We start from the raw sequence: 18,502 nt of genomic DNA, 5'->3' as shown, positions 1-18,502 counted from the left end.
GCTGTAGGCGGGAGGGTCGTCGGCTGATCCGGCACAGCCGAATCCACGTCGCCCAATGCCCACCGGTTGATTAAATCAACGTATCGAAAAAGCCAGGCCATAAGCGCTGTTTGTGACCAATGTGAATCCTTGCGTGTCATGAGTGTTTTATGTGTCTGCACACAATCTTGTCGTCATGAAATCAATTGTTTGTGGTTGCCAGGCAGTCTAGACAAATGGACGGACCCAGCTTTGATCCAGCCAGCCCACCTTCTCGAAAGCCGTCCACAATTTTGATGCCTTGTTGACATCAATCTTGCAAGCCTGCTGCGCGTCCGTCTTGCGGAACTCTTTGCCCGTGCGGAGGCACTGGAGGCGACGCTCAAAGATGCGCCGCTTGCTTGTGAGATACGTGGCACAATCCAAGCGCAGGTTTCCCGCCAGCAAAAGCTCGTCGGGGTGAAGCAGGGCGGCGTGTGCATCGCTGCTGAGATCAATTGGCTGGCCCTTCCAATCCACCTTGAGACAATTGGAGCGATTGGGAAGCGAGTTCAACGGAGGGCAATAGTCAGGCAGTGAGTGGAAGTCCTTGTCCTCACGATTGGGAGCCACGACGCGACGAGAGGGTTCAGGAGTTGCGCTAGTGCGGCCCGCAGGTCTTGCTGGGGTAGTTCCAACCATTGTGGTGTTGGTGCGGATCGGCCTCGGAGCAGCGTGAGGCTTGGAGACCCGATCAGTCCGCTGGGATCGGGGAGGTTTGGCAGCAATGGGCTTGGCTGGCATAATCGTATAATATCTCTGGGCGCCTGCCCGTCTGTCAGCCTCGAGAAGGGCCCGTTCTTTCCGGAGCCATCCTCTGCGGTTCGTGGTGAAGTGCTTCATGACCTGGGATCGAAAGGTGAGGACCAGCTCGTAATCCTCTCTCTTGGGTGGCGCGACGCCGCTGAAAATGCTCTGCGACCTGGCGCGAACGTGCTCGTCGACAATGCGTTGGTGTTCAAGCTCGGCGGGAGCAAACAGAGGCGGCTGCGGAGGACTGGTCGGTGAGTGCTCGTCGACAGGGTACAAGACAGGGTCCTTGATGGCCTGGCTGTGTGGAGTTGCCGGCGCCGCACTCGTCGTCGAGATGGGCTTGCTGTAAGGCGATATTGGCGGCGACATGGGCAGCGGCTGCTGCGATGATGATTGTTTGCCATTGGCACCGCCCGACTTGTTCAACGCGGAACTGCCATGATGAAAACTGTCGAGCACGGCGTCTGGCGGTGACATTAGGCTGATAATGTCGAATTTCTTGCAGTCCATTGGCGGTGGAGGCGGAGCCATTGACGAGTGCGCCTTGTCCGCAGATGGGCAATTTAATGCCATGGGAGAATTGGAGAATCGTCGTGGGAAAGAGGGAACAGTTGAAGCAGAGAAGAAGGAGGAAGAAGAAGAGAGATGACACGAGGGAAAAGCAGGTGATTGTCCTGTTGCAGTCACGGGCGGTTGCTTGTTCTTGTCGAAGGTGGTGGAAGTCCGCGCCTGACTGGGCATCGGTTTGTCAGCCATTAGGTTGTCAAATACTGTGTGACGTGGACGAGTGGCGAAGACCGCTGGGGCCGTGTGAACAGGCAGCAGCCACGGTCGGAGATACAGTTCCCGAGTCCGAGAATTACTATTCGTCGGCGGCTTGCAAGCTTTGGAAAACGGTGTAATAAACTAAGCTTGTACAGTGAAAGCCAAATCTGACAAAGAGAGGGGGGAGAGCCCGTCGTCTTTATCGTTTTGTGCTTTGCTCTGATTCTGCGGTGGGTGGCGGTATCGTAAGCTCAAGGGGAGATGGATGGCCTTGACCGGCCGGGAGGAGAAGAGAGGGGAGGGGGGTGAGCTGAGTGATTGGATTGATTGGTGGATTGATTGGTTGGTCGTGTGCGTTTGATGTGCAACTCGCACAGTGGCTTGAGCCTGAGCAGATGATCCAATCAGCCGGGTCAATTGTTCAATATCGGCAGCGGTCGCTTGCCTATATGACGAGGAAAGAGGCAATTGATTCCTAGGGCTATCGTGCCACTTGAAGTCGTCGATGCAATTGGGACGGGCGACTGTAATAGGGAACAGGTGCGACCAAGGATGCCTGGCCAACAAACAAGCGGCAATGGGGCTTGAGAGGGGCTTCTGTCTGGGCTTCGCCTCGTCTTTTGCGGATGGTAATATGGAGGCAATATGGTCGGTAGCCTGGCAAATGACTGAGGGGGAGCGATGCCAATGCGATGACTCTGACACAAGGCAGGCGTTCGTTGGTACCCAACGCGGACGATGTGAAGGCAATTGCGCTGTGACGGCCAGCAAAGGGAAACAGACGCAGGCACACGATGAAACGCACACCCCCTCGAAGACAAAGGGATTGGTGTGAACGGGGGTCGCAGCTCGACTGGCTGAAGAAGCTGAAAGCGAACCCAATAATGAAAGAGGCGGATAGACCTGGAGGCAGCGGCAGATTTGAGAGAAGTGAAAGGCGTCGGGTTGACAGAGGTAGCAACTTGTAAGATGGAGCTGTTAACGGCCTTGTATCGAGCATACAAATACGGCGTACGGAGTAATAGTAGAGTGGCCTATGTATGCTGCTGCCGACAATGGGGGCCCTGGTTGAGATCCAATGAGCGACGTCGATGGACCAGGACTGCGAAGGACGACTGATGAACGGGTGCGGGATTCCCCTAGAACAGCGGCAGACGATTGTAATGCCAAAAGAATAAAAGGAGGCAAGAACAAAGCTTCAAGTAGTTGCAGGAAGAGATGTCGGTCGAATCAGAGGCCGAAAATCTGTCGCTGATCAGTCCAAGTCATGGGGGATGATGGAGTCTCAATGCAGCGATCAAGAGACTCTTGGAGTAGAAACAGCCGTGAGACACTGGCAAGACGGGGCGCGAGGTAACGGAGCAAATCGAGGGAATGGGAGACCATGCATGTGTTTGCCAGAGAATTAGAATTTTTGCTACGAAGCATAAGGTAAAGACAAAAGGTTGTGAGCATTGCGTTTGCGAGTCCAAGCAAGAGGAGTGCCAGGTTTTAGTGCGGAGCGAGTGATGGCGCGAAGAAGTAGGGCCGCAGAAGCGACGACGACGAGGAAGAGGAAGGAGGGCGCCGGGCGGGTGTGCGTCTAGTCATGGAGGGGGAGGGGCATAATTTTAGAACGTAGCCTGTAGTGCTCCGTACTCCGTACCGGGTAAGTACGGAGCACGGGGTGCCCAGAAGCCAAAGCCCAACGGCTCGAGCGAGCCGAGAAACAAGGCTTTGCAACAAGGACAGACAGAGCGCAATGCGACAAGATTATCCTTGGTCCAAATGGGCGGTCCCTGAGAACTGTCATGCAGCGGCCAGAATTTCCGTCGAGGACGCGCCAAAGCTGGCTGAGCCACGCGTGCGGAGGAGCAAGATACGGAGCACTTTCACCGGTGCCTCGGGCGGATTTCATGATGCAATGCGCAATGCAATGTCCAAGGTCGCGACATTGAGCGAAGCAGAAGTGCGTTCTAAAATAGAAGGACCACCCTTACGGTGCGGGAATGCACAGTGCTGGTGCGGGACGATGCCGCGGAGTATAACCACTATAGTCTATGCACTAGCAAGTCCTCGGTCCTTGGTAACTACCTAGGTACATACTAAGTACATTAAGTACTTACATACGTGCTCGCCTACAGTACTTTAGGTGCCTACTTAAGTACCTACCGAGGTGCCCAGTACCCGCTACCTACTTAGTACTTGCTTAAGTAACCTGACGTATGTCTGCAAAGTCCTTGTACGGAACAATCCGCGCCAATGCATGGTATGTCCCAAACTCTTCACCTCGTCCAGCTCTTTGTTCTTTGCCAATTGCCTACTCTTGCTACTCTCAAGCATCAGTTGAGCATTGATGCCAGAAATCGACATTCCAGGATGCGGACAGTTTGCATTGATGCGCGGCTTGAGATGTCCATGGCCTCTTTCCCTCCTCGTCCTTGTGGTCCCTTGAACTTGCCCCGCTATCCACACTCCCCACCCTTATCCGCCGCCCCCATGAGCCAGTCAGGTGCTGTCGCTAGCTTAAGGTCATCAGGCACACCAGTGAAGCGGGGGTGTGATTCGCTGCGACCACGGGGGCAATGGCCTGTTATCGATACGGCCAATTGAATCGAGATGAAGTCGCTCAGTCAGTGAGATGCATGGCAAGACGAAGCGACCAATGTCAGATTGCCCTGTAGTTTATCTCCATGAACGGCGCCACGAGGTAATGCCGTGCGTGTGTCCGCCATAGTCAGTATGTTTGGCTCATGACCGCCAGTTTAGACGTGACGGCACAGAGTTGAAACCGGCCGTCACCCAGACCCAGGGGCCAGAACAAAGGTTTCGTCGTATAGTCCGACTCCCTATTAGCACTGAAATGTAGTTTATCTTGGGCGGACGTGCGCCCAGCAGTCAATCGGACGCGTTGGAAGGTGCCTCTTGGGTACTTGTTACTGGCAAGTTGGGAACGCTTTGGGAATATCGAGGGTGGGAAGCTGCCATCGTCTCCTCCTGCCTTTTGCAATTGTCAGTTGCATGTGGTACTTAAGCATGTAACTACCTACCAGGTAAGTAGGTAAGTACTAGTTGGCACCGGGGGAGAACCTCGAGCGATCAGAAACGAGGCTGCCAGACGGCCGCGTGTAACCAAGTCCATTTTTTGGCCCTTTTTTTTCCCCTGCGGCAACGACGGGCACGGCAGCATTGCTTATTGCTCCGCAAGCTCGAGGCCGTGCAGAATCGGATGCCTGCCAGATGCGCCCTGCGTACAAAATACACATGGATATCTATCGTCAACTCATGTAGCCACCATCTACGGAGTATCTGCACATGTTTCCACGGCCAGCGCTCATGTGATGTCTCGCCAAAGTACCACCGACGCCCGTCTGCTCTCGAGTCTCAATCTCGACGAGCCAAGGTAGCAACACGCAAGATTCACGAAATGGTACCTGGCATAAGCCGTCCTTTTGCCCACTGACCGTCCGGCCAGCGCTTTGCCTCGACACCCTTTCCACTCTTTCCACCCATGGCCCGCCTCCAAGGTCCGCAAGTGGCCGTGATCCGGGGTCGCGGCTGCGTAGCATCCAGCCAGTCCAAGGGGGGGCCGACGTCCAGGAGAAGGCTGTCATGTTGGCATGGCCATGACGGCGATCCAATCCTTCTTTTACGTGCTACCGCTTGACGCGGCGCGCCGACCTCCTCCCTTGTCGCCTTTTCCAGAGGCTGGGCAAACTCTCACACAAAACAGGATCGAACCAGACAATGGCCCCGAGAGATGACCGACTGCACGAAACGCAAGGGGAGCTTGATACTGGGGCACATAGGTTATAAGTACCAATTACACCATACGGAGTACAATACTCAGGATTGGAAATAGAAACTGCGGAGCCGAATGGGCCTCTGGCTGCCCAACTCACATCCCAACAGTGGACCACACCCCATCGGTGGTGGCCTGGAACGCTGTCATTCACCAGACACGGCATATAGTGGCTCTTCTTCTGCCCAAGACGGATACATCATTCATCAAAAATACTATACAGGCAGCTTTGGGGGTTTGTGTCGAACGGCCGGCCATTCTCGCTTGCCTTTGAAACGGTTGGAACACGGCAGTGGACAGACAGCTCCAGAGGGGCACCCAGACGCTCTCGGTAGACAAGACGAGTAGGTGGACACGAACTAACTACCACAACGGAGTGGCTGGTCTGGATGAGGCCGACTGTCAAATTCTCGCTCCCATGTGGTGTACAGGGACCTGCACCAGGCGGGCGTGAAATTGCCAATGGACGGAAGCCTCCCAGAGAGTCAATTGACGGCTCGGCGCCTCTATGAGGAATCCACTGGCCAATGCTGTTTCTCGCGCATCCAACGAGAGCGGGCCGCGTGACAGCAGCTGTCTGATGGCATATCACTGTGCGCAGCAGAGCCCACGATGAGAGAGCGCCAGGCAGGATCACGCCAAGCGGCTGCCTCACCCTCTCGATTGGGTGGCATGAGTTCTGAGCTGATGCTAAGAAGTTGCCACCTATCCCTACTCAGAGGCGCAAGTTTTTGACCGGATCAACAAGAGCGAGAAAGCGAGAAGGCGGGAAGAGGCACAAGAAGCGTCTCATCAAGACGGCTTATCGGCGATGGGTCGGAACAGCAACTCCGTACACTGTATGGAGTCCGTGGAAGAAGGTCAAGACTCAAGAGCGTCCGTTGGAGTCTAATAAGAGGTGAGTCACAAGATATGGAGCATGAGAACCACCAGTTGGGAACCGAAACAATGAGCGTGACGATGCCGCTTCAGGCCTAGTGTCCTAGCCAGGGTGGCGCAGGTGAGCGACCAAACGGGCGGCACACAGGATAAGACGATGCGCGACATCGTTACTATTTGTTATTTGTTACAAGTCAGGACACAGCAAGGCCAGGCAGAAAACAACGACAGGACCGACGCCGACGGAAGGGGGGGTGTCGTTCCAACTTCTCCAAAGCCAAGCCAAGGCAGAAAAGCCATGAACGGGTCCCGAGTCCCGACCCGACGGTGGATATGTGACAGCCGCACGCCGCCTATCGATAAATTGATAAGCCAAAATGCCGTGAAGCGTCAGCGTGGAGCGCGGGCAGGGACTCGGTACTCCGTACTCCGTACTCGGTAGCGTAATGTCATGTCATACGTTTGTTCTGCATCTGGGCTCAGTCGCAAAACCTCAATGGCACCGCATCAAGGCGAATCAAGATGGGCAAATTGGGCGATGGCTGCGCCTCGACCCTGCGCACCCATTGCCGCGACAGGCAGAACAATTCGACCTGGAATCACAGGCATTGCGGCCAGAAAAGCAACCCGCTCCGACGACGAGAGCGAGAGCAAACGTCATCTCAAAGCAGCACACCCTCTTGCAGCGCTTAAAGCGGGCTGCAGCGTGGAAGGGGGAAGGGATTGGGACAGGGAGTGGCGGCGGCGCGCCGCGGCGCACGGCATGTGCATCAACCAAGACCAATCATGGCCCGAAGCTATGCTGGTTACTGTTGTGGTTCGAAGCAAGCCCGTGGCATTGCGGAGGGCTGGACTGGGCTGGGCTGGGCTGGGGGCGTTGGAGCCCGGATGGGCGCCGACGGAGGGGCGACGGACGACAGACGACGGACGAGAAACGCCCAAGCCTGGCACTCGCTGCTGTGGGCTGTCGGTCGTGGCCGGCCTGGACGTTGATTTCATGGCATCCCGCACCATGGATTGCAACTTCGCCATGCCAGCCGCCAGCCCGAGTTTTACAAATCGAATCGTCCCGACAGCTCCGCATGACAGGCAAACACGTAACGCTGCCGCCTGGATACGTCGACGAATCCACGGTACGGCTCCCTCGGAACCTGCCAGACAAGGCGAATGAGAAGCCGGTGGCCTCTGCTCTGCTCCGTATGCTAGGGGATAATGCCCTTGCTGAAGCTTAACGCCGGGCATGTTTGTCATGTCGTGCAACGCAGATTTAGGTTGTGTCCTGCGGGAGTTGAGAATCCCACATGCCTGCCACAAGACACCCAGAATTCGAATGGGGTAAAAAAAAAAAAAAAAAGACCGGCCCGCTTGAGCTGGTCGCTTGGCCCTTGGCTCTCCACCGCACGCCACCCACCACGAGCTTGACAGATTGATTCAGCAACCCAACACGAGGGTCTGTGATGCGACGACGTGATGTAGGCCGGCTGATGATGGCTTGCCCACCAGATAGTCACTTGACAGTGTGTGTTGCAACCCCCGGAAAGCCCCGATCTTCCATCACGCTCGAGAGACCCGGTGACACAGATATCGATGCCGAACCAGGGCGTAGTCGGGTGGCGGGCCACTCGATGAGGGGACTGCTCAACGCAAAGTCGACTGCGCGCGAATGGGAGTCATCGCCACTGTCCAGCAATAGAACGACCCCAGCACTGCATAGTTGGGAGTTGGACAATGTCCCTGCGCACTTTGTCCGAGACTCGTCCCAATTCCAACGGAATCAACAGTAGAGAGCTGTGGGTTAGGAAATCAAGGCGTGGCGTGGCGTGACGTGCCTCAACAATACTAATATGCAGGCTAACCTACTCAAAGAAGACTATCCCGCTGAGTCGCCTGGTCCGCTGGTCCACAGTCCGAGTCCCCAGATAATTACAGCTATGACTCTATTCGCGTTCCTTCACGCCAACATGACACTATTCGAGACTGCCAGGTTGTTCATCACAAGGATACAAGGCACGGGCGACGTGCAGCATCCACGACAGAGCCCGCACCACCAGTCGCTTGTTCCAGCCGTAACTGCCACGACTGTATTCGCCTCGTACAGGGCTGTACGCAGGGCGTCTATCTTCAAGCTACCACCGGACGAATGTTAATGTTCCCCCTTTGTGCGCTTGTGCTCATCAGCCCGTGTATAACCCAATCCATACTCATCCATCTTTACGGGCATGCCACCAATCCGTATATCCGTTGTGGGAATGCAGGATCTGGGATTTCCTCAAGATGCATGCTGAAAGCTTCGTGAGGGCAATGATCACTTCCTACTTTTGAATCCAGAGTCAATTGACCCACGCCCAGTGGTGATGCTGCGTCCCCAAAGTTGTTGCCCTTCATTTGCTGCACTCATCGTGTCGTGTCTCGCAAGAGGCGAAAAGCTGACGCGTTTGGCACTCTCCCAGGCAGCAGCTTGAACAACGTCGCCACTCTAGGCTTGCACAGACCGTTGCTCTGCAAGACGTCTTCAAATGTACAAGGTCCCCGTTATTTGTCCCGCCATGCATTACAAGTACACGTGAGTTGGGTTGGTGTGCGCGTCTCCCATGAATGCCAAGCACAACACCCGTGCGCCCGAGCGAGAATTCGTCGTCCAAATGCACGTTGCTCCGGGAGGATTCACGTAAAGTCGTAGACCATCAAGCTCTCTCGTCCGTCCCGGGCCTCCTTCAGCACCACCACCATCTCCTCGTCGAAACCCACCCAGCTCTTTGTGTCATCCAAGCTGGCGACGGCCCTTGTGGTGGCAGAGTGCTTTCTCTTTACATGTTGTTCCGCGTCATCACCCGACTGCCTCGGCCGCAATTCGACGCTGCTTCCGCCCACGCGGCCTTCAAGCTCCCAAACCCGAATCTCGTCGCCGCGCGTGCTGATACTAACCGCTTTTCCTCGGGGTGTGATTTCTGCGTCGGAGATGCCTGAGGTGTGGCCCCATAGGCGGATGCCTGGCGAGATAGAGAGCGACGAGGCGGTCGAGGTGCACAGGTGAAGGACTAGGGTATTGTCGGGCAAAGTGGCCAGCAGATAGGGGTGACTGTAGCAGAGTCGTATAGGCCCGTCTTCCCCAGGCTCCAGCGGTGCTGGAGAGCGGGCCCGCGAGTTGGAAGGTGAAGACGGCGGAGATGATGTTGCTGACAAGCGGGTCTGCGTCGGCAGGGTGTAGGCAACTCGTGAGGTAACAATGTCTGGCGTAGCGAATCCAGACGGCCTAATGTCCAGGTCCTGTATGCCAATGGACCATCCTCCGACGGCGTCAAAAGTGTATGCGATGGATGCAACGACTGAAGTTGTCATGCGGCGAACTGATAGGGCTAGCGGTGGCCCTGTGGTGTGAGACTTGAGTGAGGTGAGAAGACGCGGCTGGGTGAGTGGCGCCCTCGGGGGAGGAGCGGTTTCTTCAGGCTCAGGCACTGACGATGGCATGGGCAGACGGCCCTCGGGTCCTGTATTTGAATGCTCCCGTATTGGAGCTGTTTCGACTTGTGGGTGGTCGAAGGAGAACAATGAAACAAAGCCAAGCCTCGAGGCCGTAAATATGTATGGATGTCCATACGCAATGGCGACAAGTTCACCAAAGTAGTTCTTTGCGTGCTGGTACAGTATACCAATCTTTCCACTCTTGACATTCAATTCCCAGAGAGAAAAGGTGCCGTCTTCGAACCCCACAGCCACGTCCAGTCTCCCAGTGTTGAGCAGCAAGTCATCGACTGCCAAGCAACTGGGCTGATTTGTCTCCTTGTCGTTTCCAAGGTCTGCTTGTGCGATGAGCCGCCTTGTCTTGAGGTCCCACGCCCTGATGCCGGCGGTGCCATCGACGGTCACAGCAAGACCATCAACCACCTTGACCATGGTTTGCCACTCTGCCGCAGGAGTGTCTCGTTCGACACGGCGGACCTGAACTTCGTCGACGGCGCAAGCACCGCGAGCCCAATTGTGTCGCAACTTGTACTGCTTCTTCCAGTCTATCAGTTCCCGAGTATCGCTTGCGGCCGTCTCTCTTGGACCGCTGACAAAGCCGCCCCTGCGACCCCATCCCCCATCTGCCCAGATGGTCTTGCCGGTCGAGTATCGTAGCTTGCTGGAGCTTCGGGTGAATCCGGTGCGAAAGCCTGGGATCATGTGGGCACGGGGCAAGATGAATCGACGATAGTAGTGTGGCCGCCATAGCTGTGAATCGGAGGTGATGCGGCTGAAACGTCTAGACACGGGAGATACGCCAAGCAGTGTCTTTTCGTCCACGAAGGAGAGAATTCGGATGAGCAGCTCGTCGGACAGTGTAGATATAATATCACGAGTACGACGCGGCGTCATGGTCCGAAGGCGCTTGGACACGGGCCGTGACGACGGATGGTTCGGGTTCGCGTCAGGACGGGTACCGGGGCAGCCGTCGTCACGGTCTGGGGCCTCGTCATCATGGACGAGTCTGCGCTTGGTCGGCATGGTCATTGTCGTAGGCGAAGCAACAGCAGCTCGACAGACGCCACCACGTCTCTATTCCGCGGGTAAGCAGTGGGAGGACATGCGTGGCAGAGGAAAAGCGGACGTGAGGTTTGGTGAGGGAACGGTATGGCTAGGCCCAAGCGGCAGAGCTATCAGTCACAGGAAAAGAAGGCGGCCGGGGACGAAGAGAGACTAGCCGAAGAGGCTGACGGCGGTCGGTCGACACAAGACACGTCGAGACAGGGCGCCTAAGAAGAGGAGCTTCAAGGCAGTCGTATATAGCATTTCCCGTCGGGTGCGGCACGAAGGGAAAGGAATATCAAAGTTGCGGTCGACCAAACAGTCGTCGCGGACTCGTCGTCGGTGGTGGTTTAGGTTTAGTGGGGGTTCGTACCTTCCTACCCGTGAGTGGACGCCATCCGGAAGGAGCCAGACAGTGAGCTCAGCCACAGGACAGGGCAGGTGCCGGTGAGACACCACGGGCGGGAAGGAGCATCGCACGCCGGCGACGTGGAACCGTAAAGAAACATGGGCACATCCTGAAGTGCCTCGCTTCGCTGCCGTTGCCAAGTGCCAAGTTCCACGTCCTCTCGGACACTTTCCCGTCTGTGCCCTCCTCAGGTCTGCCAACTATCTCACGATGCACTACTCCGTACGGAGCATGATGCTCTTCAAGTTTCCTCGGTAAAAGCGCATGCAGCGTAGCATTGCGTTGCCCGTGGACCAAGGCTCAAGGGTGTTCATAAGTCACGTTGGGCCATGTCTCAGCTCGACGCTCGACACGGACAACTCGACGCTTTCTGTGCCCATCACCATATCCAAGGAACCGCCCAAGCCAAGGTAGCGACATGTCTTGGCCACCCTACAGCCCGCCCCACAAGTCTTTCCGTCAAATCAATCGTAGCTGATGGTGCCAAACTAGGCCTCAATTCTTGCGAATATGATAGATCGCGGCCTCCCTTGGGCTCTCAGCTCAACCCTCCAAAGCACAGAGCACAGACAGAAAGAAGCCCGCAGGAAAAGCAAGGGCACAGGCACGGCTTACTAATTCAGCCAATTGAGCCGCGAACCAGCACCAAATGCCTCGAGTTCAACCACACCTTAGTAGTATTGTGTGCTTCTAGGTTGCTCCGTACCAAGAACAGAGACACACACGGACCCAGCAAAACGCCGAGCACAGACTATGACTATTCGAGGTCAAGACCGGAAAGCAAGGGAGGGCGACGTGATTGATTTTGCTTTTTGAAGTCGACTGCTGGCCAATCATAGGCGCAGGACTAGGGTTGCTTCGCTTTCTCAAGGTCAGGACCCCTGTTTTTTTCCCGGCTGCCAGTACGGAGTAACGTACGGAGTATATCACCTTGGCGTTGAATCCGTACCGACGGAGTAGCTCTCTCACGATTGCGCCGATGTTTGATTGTATTGTATTGTATTGTATTGTATTGTAAAAAAAAAAATGAACATTTTCGCCAAGATGCCCCGAAGAGCAACTTCCATCACTGGCGCTTTGCCATGCTGCTGCCCTATCGTACAGTCATCATCGAGCACATTCCGCTGTATGACTGCCACAAACACACCTCTGATGCTATCTCGCTTGCTTGTCCGACAATGAATTGCCGTCGTGATGGACTCTTACAGCATGCACTATGCGCGGGTACCAGTGCTGGATGTCAAAACGACGAGGGTTCCATAACCCAGAGATATGTATGAACATGTACGGTAGTGCAGCGCATCTACGTGAAGATGCTGACCGTGAAATCAGACACCGCCGGCTTCCATGACTCAGTCGACCGAGTCGGGAGCGACATCATGACATGGTGCAAGTCGCCGCCGTCTCCGCCCTTTTCCACTCGCGCAACAAGAATAAGCTTCCACCCTGCGTCGGAGAGAGCCATTTCCCTTCAGCCCGCAACGGCCACTCGACGATTTGGTCCGGGAACGCCCCCGACGTGGGATGTGTTGTTGCGTCAGCTGCACCGTTGGGCACACTCGCATCGTCCGCTACGTGCAGATCTCGGGACGGCGTGCGGAGTACTCCCTTTGAAATCTCGCCGACTGCTCAAGCACCCGAGTGGCCCCTGACTATACCTTGATGGATCGTGATAGATAGAGCAGAGCATGGAATGGGGTAGTACTCGGTATCCTCCTGGGAATGATTGCCAGATTCAGGTCATGCTATGACATGCCATGCTATGACATGCCATGCCATGCCATCACATCACATCACATCCCCACACGTTCAAATAGTCCGTCGTAGACGCTCGCAACCCAGCCATCCGCCGGTCCTCCCCTCGCAAGCACTCCCAACCCCCCAATCGCCCACAGAGCCGCAAACCCAACCGCGAGCCCGTGAAGGGCCAACCACTTCCTCATCCGCCGTGTCCTCGTCGTCTTGTCCACGCCAACGCTCGCCTTGCCTCTCCAGCCCTGCGTCGACGGCGCCATGCCAAACCACCGTGCCGCTCCCCAAACCATGTGTCCGCCCGCTGTGGCCAGCAGGCCCACGTATGCAAGCCCCGACATGACCGGGTGTCTGGCAAACCCGTGCGCAACATACGCCAGCCCAATGTTCGAACTGTTCCCTTCCACGGCGAGCGGCAGGACCCTGTTGACGAAGACGTGCGCGCCATAGAACAGCGTCAGCGCATACCCGGAGATGGAGATGTACGACAGTGGCGGCCACAGTCGCACCGGCCTGCCGCCAGACTCGCCGGACTTGCCGGACAGGGCCTCGCGCATCGCGTGCAGCGCGTGCATGCCGGGCGTGCCGCCCCCGTAGCGCTTCATGTTGTGCCAGCGCCGGAGGAGGCGCAGGGCCAGGCCAGAGGCGACGTGTAGGGCAACGGGGAGTGCGACGAGGACCGGCTCAGCGACGGACGTCTGGTACAGCTCGCGCGTCATGAGGAGGTAGGTTTCTGAGCCGGCGACGGACTGCGTCACCGCCGGGATCAGGGACACGTTGACGAGGTGCAAGGCCGTGAAGATGCCCGTTGCGTAGGACGAGTACTTCTGGATACGGGTGACTTTTGCTCCTGGTCAGCTGTGCGTACCAAGAACAAGAGAATCGGGGACGTGGGAGACGCGGTGGACTCACGGTAGTATATCGAGCTGCGGCCGCTGCTTAGGCCCAGATGGCTTGTCGCTGTGCCGGCTGCGGCAGGCTCGCTGCTGCCATGGTTGTCGTGTGCTGCGGTATTTTCATCGACGTCGGAGAAGCTGGTTTCCTCGGCGGCGGTGGAGGGTGATGGCGAGTCAATGGGGTAAGGGTCGAGCTGGAGGAGGGAGATGAGCGTCGCCTGCGAGTCCTTGCGGTTGAGGGTTTGCCCCAAGCTTGGGGTGTCCATGGGCGCTTCTGGATGGCGAGGCAGGCGGACTGAAGGCGCCCGGTGACTCCTAGATGAGATGTTGTTTGGGAATCAGGCGGGAGTGTACGGAGTAGTAGTCAATTCGTGCACCAACCTTTGAATAGGCATCAATCAATCAGTTAAGTTACGTAGTTGGTTGGCGTCGGCACCTGGTGTGGTCAGGCCAATCAGGGCGCCTGTCATTGGCTGTGGCCACGTGGAGCGGAGCCACCCGCCCAGCTGACCTGGTGCCCACTTGACTGCTACCTGCCTCGAACTGGTGGTTCCTGCTTCATCCCATCCGACTCGAACCCCAGCATTGCGTCGTTGGCGCCAGTCTTCAATCTGAAGACCAGCTCTCTCGTCTTCAAGGACAGTCGAATCCAGACGGCCCTCACCGACAACATGCCCCCCGTACGTCTCGCTCGTCGCCGTCGCTCGCAAGTTTCCTCAAGCTAACGTCCGCAGCGCCACCAGACTCTGCCCCCGGCGCAAACGTCGTCGGCGCGCGAGGCCCAAAAGTCCTTCTACTGCAACCTCTGCTCAAAGGGCTACTCTCGCATGAACGACTACGAGGCCCACCTCTCCAGCTACGACCACTCCCACAAGCAGCGTCTGAAGGACATGAAGGCCATGGTGCGGGATCCCAATGCCGGCGCGAGGGCCAGGAAGGCCGAAGCTAAAGCCGACGGCCTCGTAAGCATAAAGCTGCCCAGCCAGGAGGCCGCTTCCAGCAGTGCCGGCTCGGCCGGTTTTAAGAAAGGCGGCTTCAAGAAGACGGGGTTTAAAAGCGCCTTTGCCCCCGCTGACGGCGTTCAGAAGGCCGTGCAGAGTGCCCCCAGCCCGACCCTTAAGCCGGTCATGAAGGACTCTTTGGTGGAGAGCGATACTGAGGATGAAGGCTACGAGGTGTACGACCCGCGCTATCCGACTGATTAACTCGCTCTCTTCTTCTCAATGCCGCGAGCATGACACGACGGTAAGGGTACACTCGGTTTTCTGGCGCGCAACACCCATGTCGTTTCTCAGCAGGGAATCTATTACACGCAGCGCAACCGGTCCCTTGGCCCTATTCGCCAGCCAGCTTCATCACACAGTCCGAACTCGCGCCAAGTCGAACTCGACCCGGTATAGGTTCACACGCCATGACTCACAACTACGCTTTGAAACCCATCTCAACCCAGACACAAGAACAAAGATAAATCATTCATGCTAAATCAACGCTACGTAAGAATTCATTGCATGGGAGAGGTTTGCTGTTGCGCCAAAGGTACCTGCGGAGACGCTACCTGCTGTTGCTGCTGGTGTTGCTGCTGGTGTTGCGGCTGCTGCTGGTGTTGCATCCAGCGATATGAATCAATATGTGACAAATCTTCCTCCAAGAGGCCCATCATATTGCGGTTGCCAGAGAACCAGTCGGCCAATTGCGCGGCCTGATTACTAAGTGGCGGCGGACCGCTGCCTGTACCTGTGCTTCCCATGGCCTGGTCCTCTGTGGGCATAAAGCCCAGCTGGCTGAGGTACATTTCGAACTCATCGCCGATGGGGACCATGGTCTGGTCCTGTTGCTGTTGGGATTTGGCTTCCACGTAGAGGCTGGCCACGTCGCACATGACCTGGCATAGACGGTAGAGTTTCTCAATCGTCTCCGAGGCATCTCTTGCCTCGTCGAGAGAGTCGACGAATTCTTGGAGTAATCGGAGGTCATCCAGGGAGCCGGTTTCAATGACATAGCAAAAGAGAACAAAGAAGGGCGCGAACGGGGTCAGCAGAAGATTCCTAAAGAGAAACCTACATTGAGCATTGTGCATCATTTCAGTCATAAAGGATGGGTAAACAAAACCTACCAGTGGATGTAAATCGATCTGAAGTAGCCGCCAATCGTAGACCTCCTGGTGCACTCTTGGTGTACCTTCATGGCTTTTCGAGCTGTTGCCAAGCACTCGTCGCAAAAGCGACTCACTGAGCCCTCAGGGGCAGGAATGACCCGATATACCAGTGTCAATGTGACTTGGAACTGGACCTCGTCGCCTCGCAAGAACAAGTCGACCAGGTCAGAGGAATTGACCGCCTTGAGATAGTCGTACGTTTGGTTACGAGCCTCGTCGGCCTCCACTTCGAATTTTCGACACTCGCTAGCCAAGGCTCTTGCTCGTTCCACCCGTTCCACCAGTTCTGCCGGGGGGCTCTTCAGGGCGCTCGGGCTATATAATTGCTCGTATATTCGACTTTGCAGGTAGCTCATCTTGATCCAAAGGGTTGGGATCGTCGACGAATCCTCTTGCCCTAAACCATCAAACTCGAACACGCGCGGTATGTCAATGTCGCACTCATGTATTACTGGGGAGCGGCCAAGCCTGAGACCTAGACCTTTGTCAACAGTGTAAACATGCCAAAACAGTATCCGCTTCAATTTGGCTGTTGCTGGCGGATCGAACTTGAGGGATTCCGAGCGATGAAACCCTCCGGTCTGGCAGAGCTGAGCTGCCATGCAGGACAAATGCCATGCAACTGAAGGGCGGGATACGTCTACAGCATAGAGAGCCTTGATTGAACGTTAGCAAGGCACCCCATCATCGGTGATGGTCGGGTGGGGGATAACAAACGCCAAGTAGCAACGCTTGAACGTTTTCGACTCTTGTTGCCAGGAATAAGGATGTATTCGCAAGAGCAGTCTCAAGATTGGCCTGACTCTGACGCATGTATGCGTGGTATTCATCCCGTGCCGCGGGGTCGGTGGCAAGTGAATTTTGCTCCATGAAAAGATTGTAGAGCATAGCATTCACAATGAGGAATGTGGCATCTGAAAACTCCTCCGTCGCAAAATACACCCTGCGACACAGGGCAGTAAAATCTGGGAGCCCGACGAGGGAACACATGATGGTGAACAAGGTTGGCGGAGCACCTTGTGGAATGTTAACTGGTGTTGTAACGATAGGAAAAGTGAAAAGGAAGAAACACAACACACACACACACACACACACACACACACACAAAAGAGACAGAGAGAGAAATAGAGAGAGAGACCGACCGTACCTTTGGCATGCTTTAAAAGGTTCACTACTGCCTGCATTGGCGGCATGGGTAGCTTTGAAATACCGCCTGGTGGCACTGGCTTCTGAAGAGGAAACCGGGGACCATGACTTATTGACCGACGCTTTTGCATCTCAACCAACTGGCTCAGATTATTCAGACCGGCAGCCATCTTAGGGTTCACTTCACGAAGCGACGTCCTTCTCACGGCGCTCTCAAGGAACTCGCTGGCAAAGGTTGTATGGGCAACCAAGCCCGTATCCCCACCGTAAGCGGATTCATCGTCACTGCTGTCAAAGTCGCCGCTTGAGGCAGCAGTTGGAATACTGCTGCTAACAGTTTGCGGTGTGTTGCCTACTGCCGCTGGGTCGTAGGAGAACTGAAAGGGTGCGGCTGGATTGGCAATATTCTTGAGGAGCACCTCGATATTGCCTAGGCGGCTTTCAATCTGATCAATCTTCTTCTCACTGTCGGTGAGGTTAGGATGGGTTTCTGGGTCAGCATTTTGTTTCTGCCAGGTGGGGACAATGGGATACGTCAGGGAGAGTCGGGTGAATGAAAGGTGCATGGCAGCGTCGTGAGACCATGACACAGTCATTACGCCAATAGAGGAGGAGCAGCAGCAGGAGAGGAGAATGAACAGTCATGTTGCAAGGCAAATGTGAGGGGGTGCTCGTGAGTGAGGCACAATGACAAGGTTTAGGGGATATCGAGGTAAGCAGAGGGAAGATGAAAAAGATGACAGACTGACTATTGAGATGAAATGAGAACGCGTTGTCGAGGTTCTTTCGGCCGCTGCCCAGCACCTGTGGAGGTGCAAGATCTTTTGGCCGTGCGGCAATTTGAGCATGGCCAGTCTTTGTCACAGCGAATCTGCACATGACGGACGATGAAGCTGAATGTCAGCCTCGTGGGTGATGAAGAGGAGGGGGCCAGGGGCGGCCAAGCTGCAGGGCCGAGATGCATGACAGCAGGAAACGGCAGCCATGATGAAATGTCAAGACAAACGCAGGTCATTCCATACAAAACCAGAGGTGGATGGGAATGAATGCTTGATTGCACTCGATCCCCCATTGCCGGCCACCCCGGGGATGTGAGGTGGTACTATGACGTACCTTTCTCAATCGACATTGATCGCACTGCAGCGCGGATAGGCCTAGGAGTTAGCACATATGCTCTTTCGACCCATTGCCAACAATGAATATCGAAGTCGGACGGAATTATGCAGCAAAGATACGCGAGCATGGCAAGGGACGGGACCCCAAGCCCACAGCACGCCACGTCACGACGGCGACGGAGAGCCGGTGACGGCCGCGGTACACCGGGTCTAAAGACGGCAGCAGATGGATGACGCGACCGTTTTCACTCGTCAAGGGCGTCTTGCGTCCTCGGGCGTTCGCTCGAGTGCAGACACGACTTTGGGTTGCGGCTGGATCACAACTTA

At 55.9% G+C, this 18,502-nt stretch overlaps 6 protein-coding genes across 6 annotated transcripts; 2 read left to right on the top strand and 4 right to left on the bottom strand.

Moving 5' to 3' along the window:
• Positions 1 to 207: 207 nt before the first annotated feature.
• Positions 208 to 1,302, bottom strand: MAM_07753 (SWIRM domain-containing protein; the record flags this gene model as incomplete). The annotated part of the gene is made up of 1 exon (XM_040826551.1): positions 208 to 1,302. One exon carries the CDS (start codon positions 1,300 to 1,302, stop codon positions 208 to 210), a length of 1,095 nt encoding a protein of 364 aa, XP_040675503.1.
• A 5,680-nt stretch (positions 1,303 to 6,982) lies between these two features.
• Positions 6,983 to 7,189, top strand: MAM_07752 (uncharacterized protein; the record flags this gene model as incomplete). The annotated part of the gene is made up of 1 exon (XM_040826550.1): positions 6,983 to 7,189. One exon carries the CDS (start codon positions 6,983 to 6,985, stop codon positions 7,187 to 7,189), a length of 207 nt encoding a protein of 68 aa, XP_040675502.1.
• A 1,671-nt stretch (positions 7,190 to 8,860) lies between these two features.
• MAM_07751 (F-box domain containing protein) lies at positions 8,861 to 10,687 on the bottom strand (the record flags this gene model as incomplete). The annotated part of the gene is made up of 1 exon (XM_040826549.1): positions 8,861 to 10,687. The coding sequence occupies one exon, from the start codon at positions 10,685 to 10,687 to the stop codon at positions 8,861 to 8,863; it is 1,827 nt and encodes a 608-aa protein (XP_040675501.1).
• A 2,217-nt stretch (positions 10,688 to 12,904) lies between these two features.
• Positions 12,905 to 14,025, bottom strand: MAM_07750 (N2,N2-dimethylguanosine tRNA methyltransferase; the record flags this gene model as incomplete). The annotated part of the gene is made up of 2 exons (XM_040826548.1): positions 12,905 to 13,713; positions 13,776 to 14,025. The coding sequence occupies 2 exons, from the start codon at positions 14,023 to 14,025 to the stop codon at positions 12,905 to 12,907; spliced, it is 1,059 nt and encodes a 352-aa protein (XP_040675500.1).
• Positions 14,026 to 14,430: 405 nt separating this feature from the next.
• On the top strand, positions 14,431 to 14,964 carry MAM_07749 (C2H2 type zinc finger containing protein; the record flags this gene model as incomplete). The annotated part of the gene is made up of 2 exons (XM_040826547.1): positions 14,431 to 14,439; positions 14,494 to 14,964. 2 exons carry the CDS (start codon positions 14,431 to 14,433, stop codon positions 14,962 to 14,964), a joined length of 480 nt encoding a protein of 159 aa, XP_040675499.1.
• A 346-nt stretch (positions 14,965 to 15,310) lies between these two features.
• On the bottom strand, positions 15,311 to 17,626 carry MAM_07748 (fungal specific transcription factor domain protein; the record flags this gene model as incomplete). The annotated part of the gene is made up of 5 exons (XM_040826546.1): positions 15,311 to 15,356; positions 15,394 to 15,816; positions 15,873 to 16,570; positions 16,632 to 16,930; positions 17,062 to 17,626. 5 exons carry the CDS (start codon positions 17,624 to 17,626, stop codon positions 15,311 to 15,313), a joined length of 2,031 nt encoding a protein of 676 aa, XP_040675498.1.
• Positions 17,627 to 18,502: the final 876 nt, after the last annotated feature.

This window comes from Metarhizium album (assembly GCF_000804445.1).
Source record: "Metarhizium album ARSEF 1941 chromosome Unknown scaffold_35, whole genome shotgun sequence".
NCBI lineage: Eukaryota > Fungi > Ascomycota > Sordariomycetes > Hypocreales > Clavicipitaceae > Metarhizium > Metarhizium album.
Note: the sequence above shows the minus strand (reverse complement) of the source record. Positions and strands in the feature narration are given on the sequence as shown.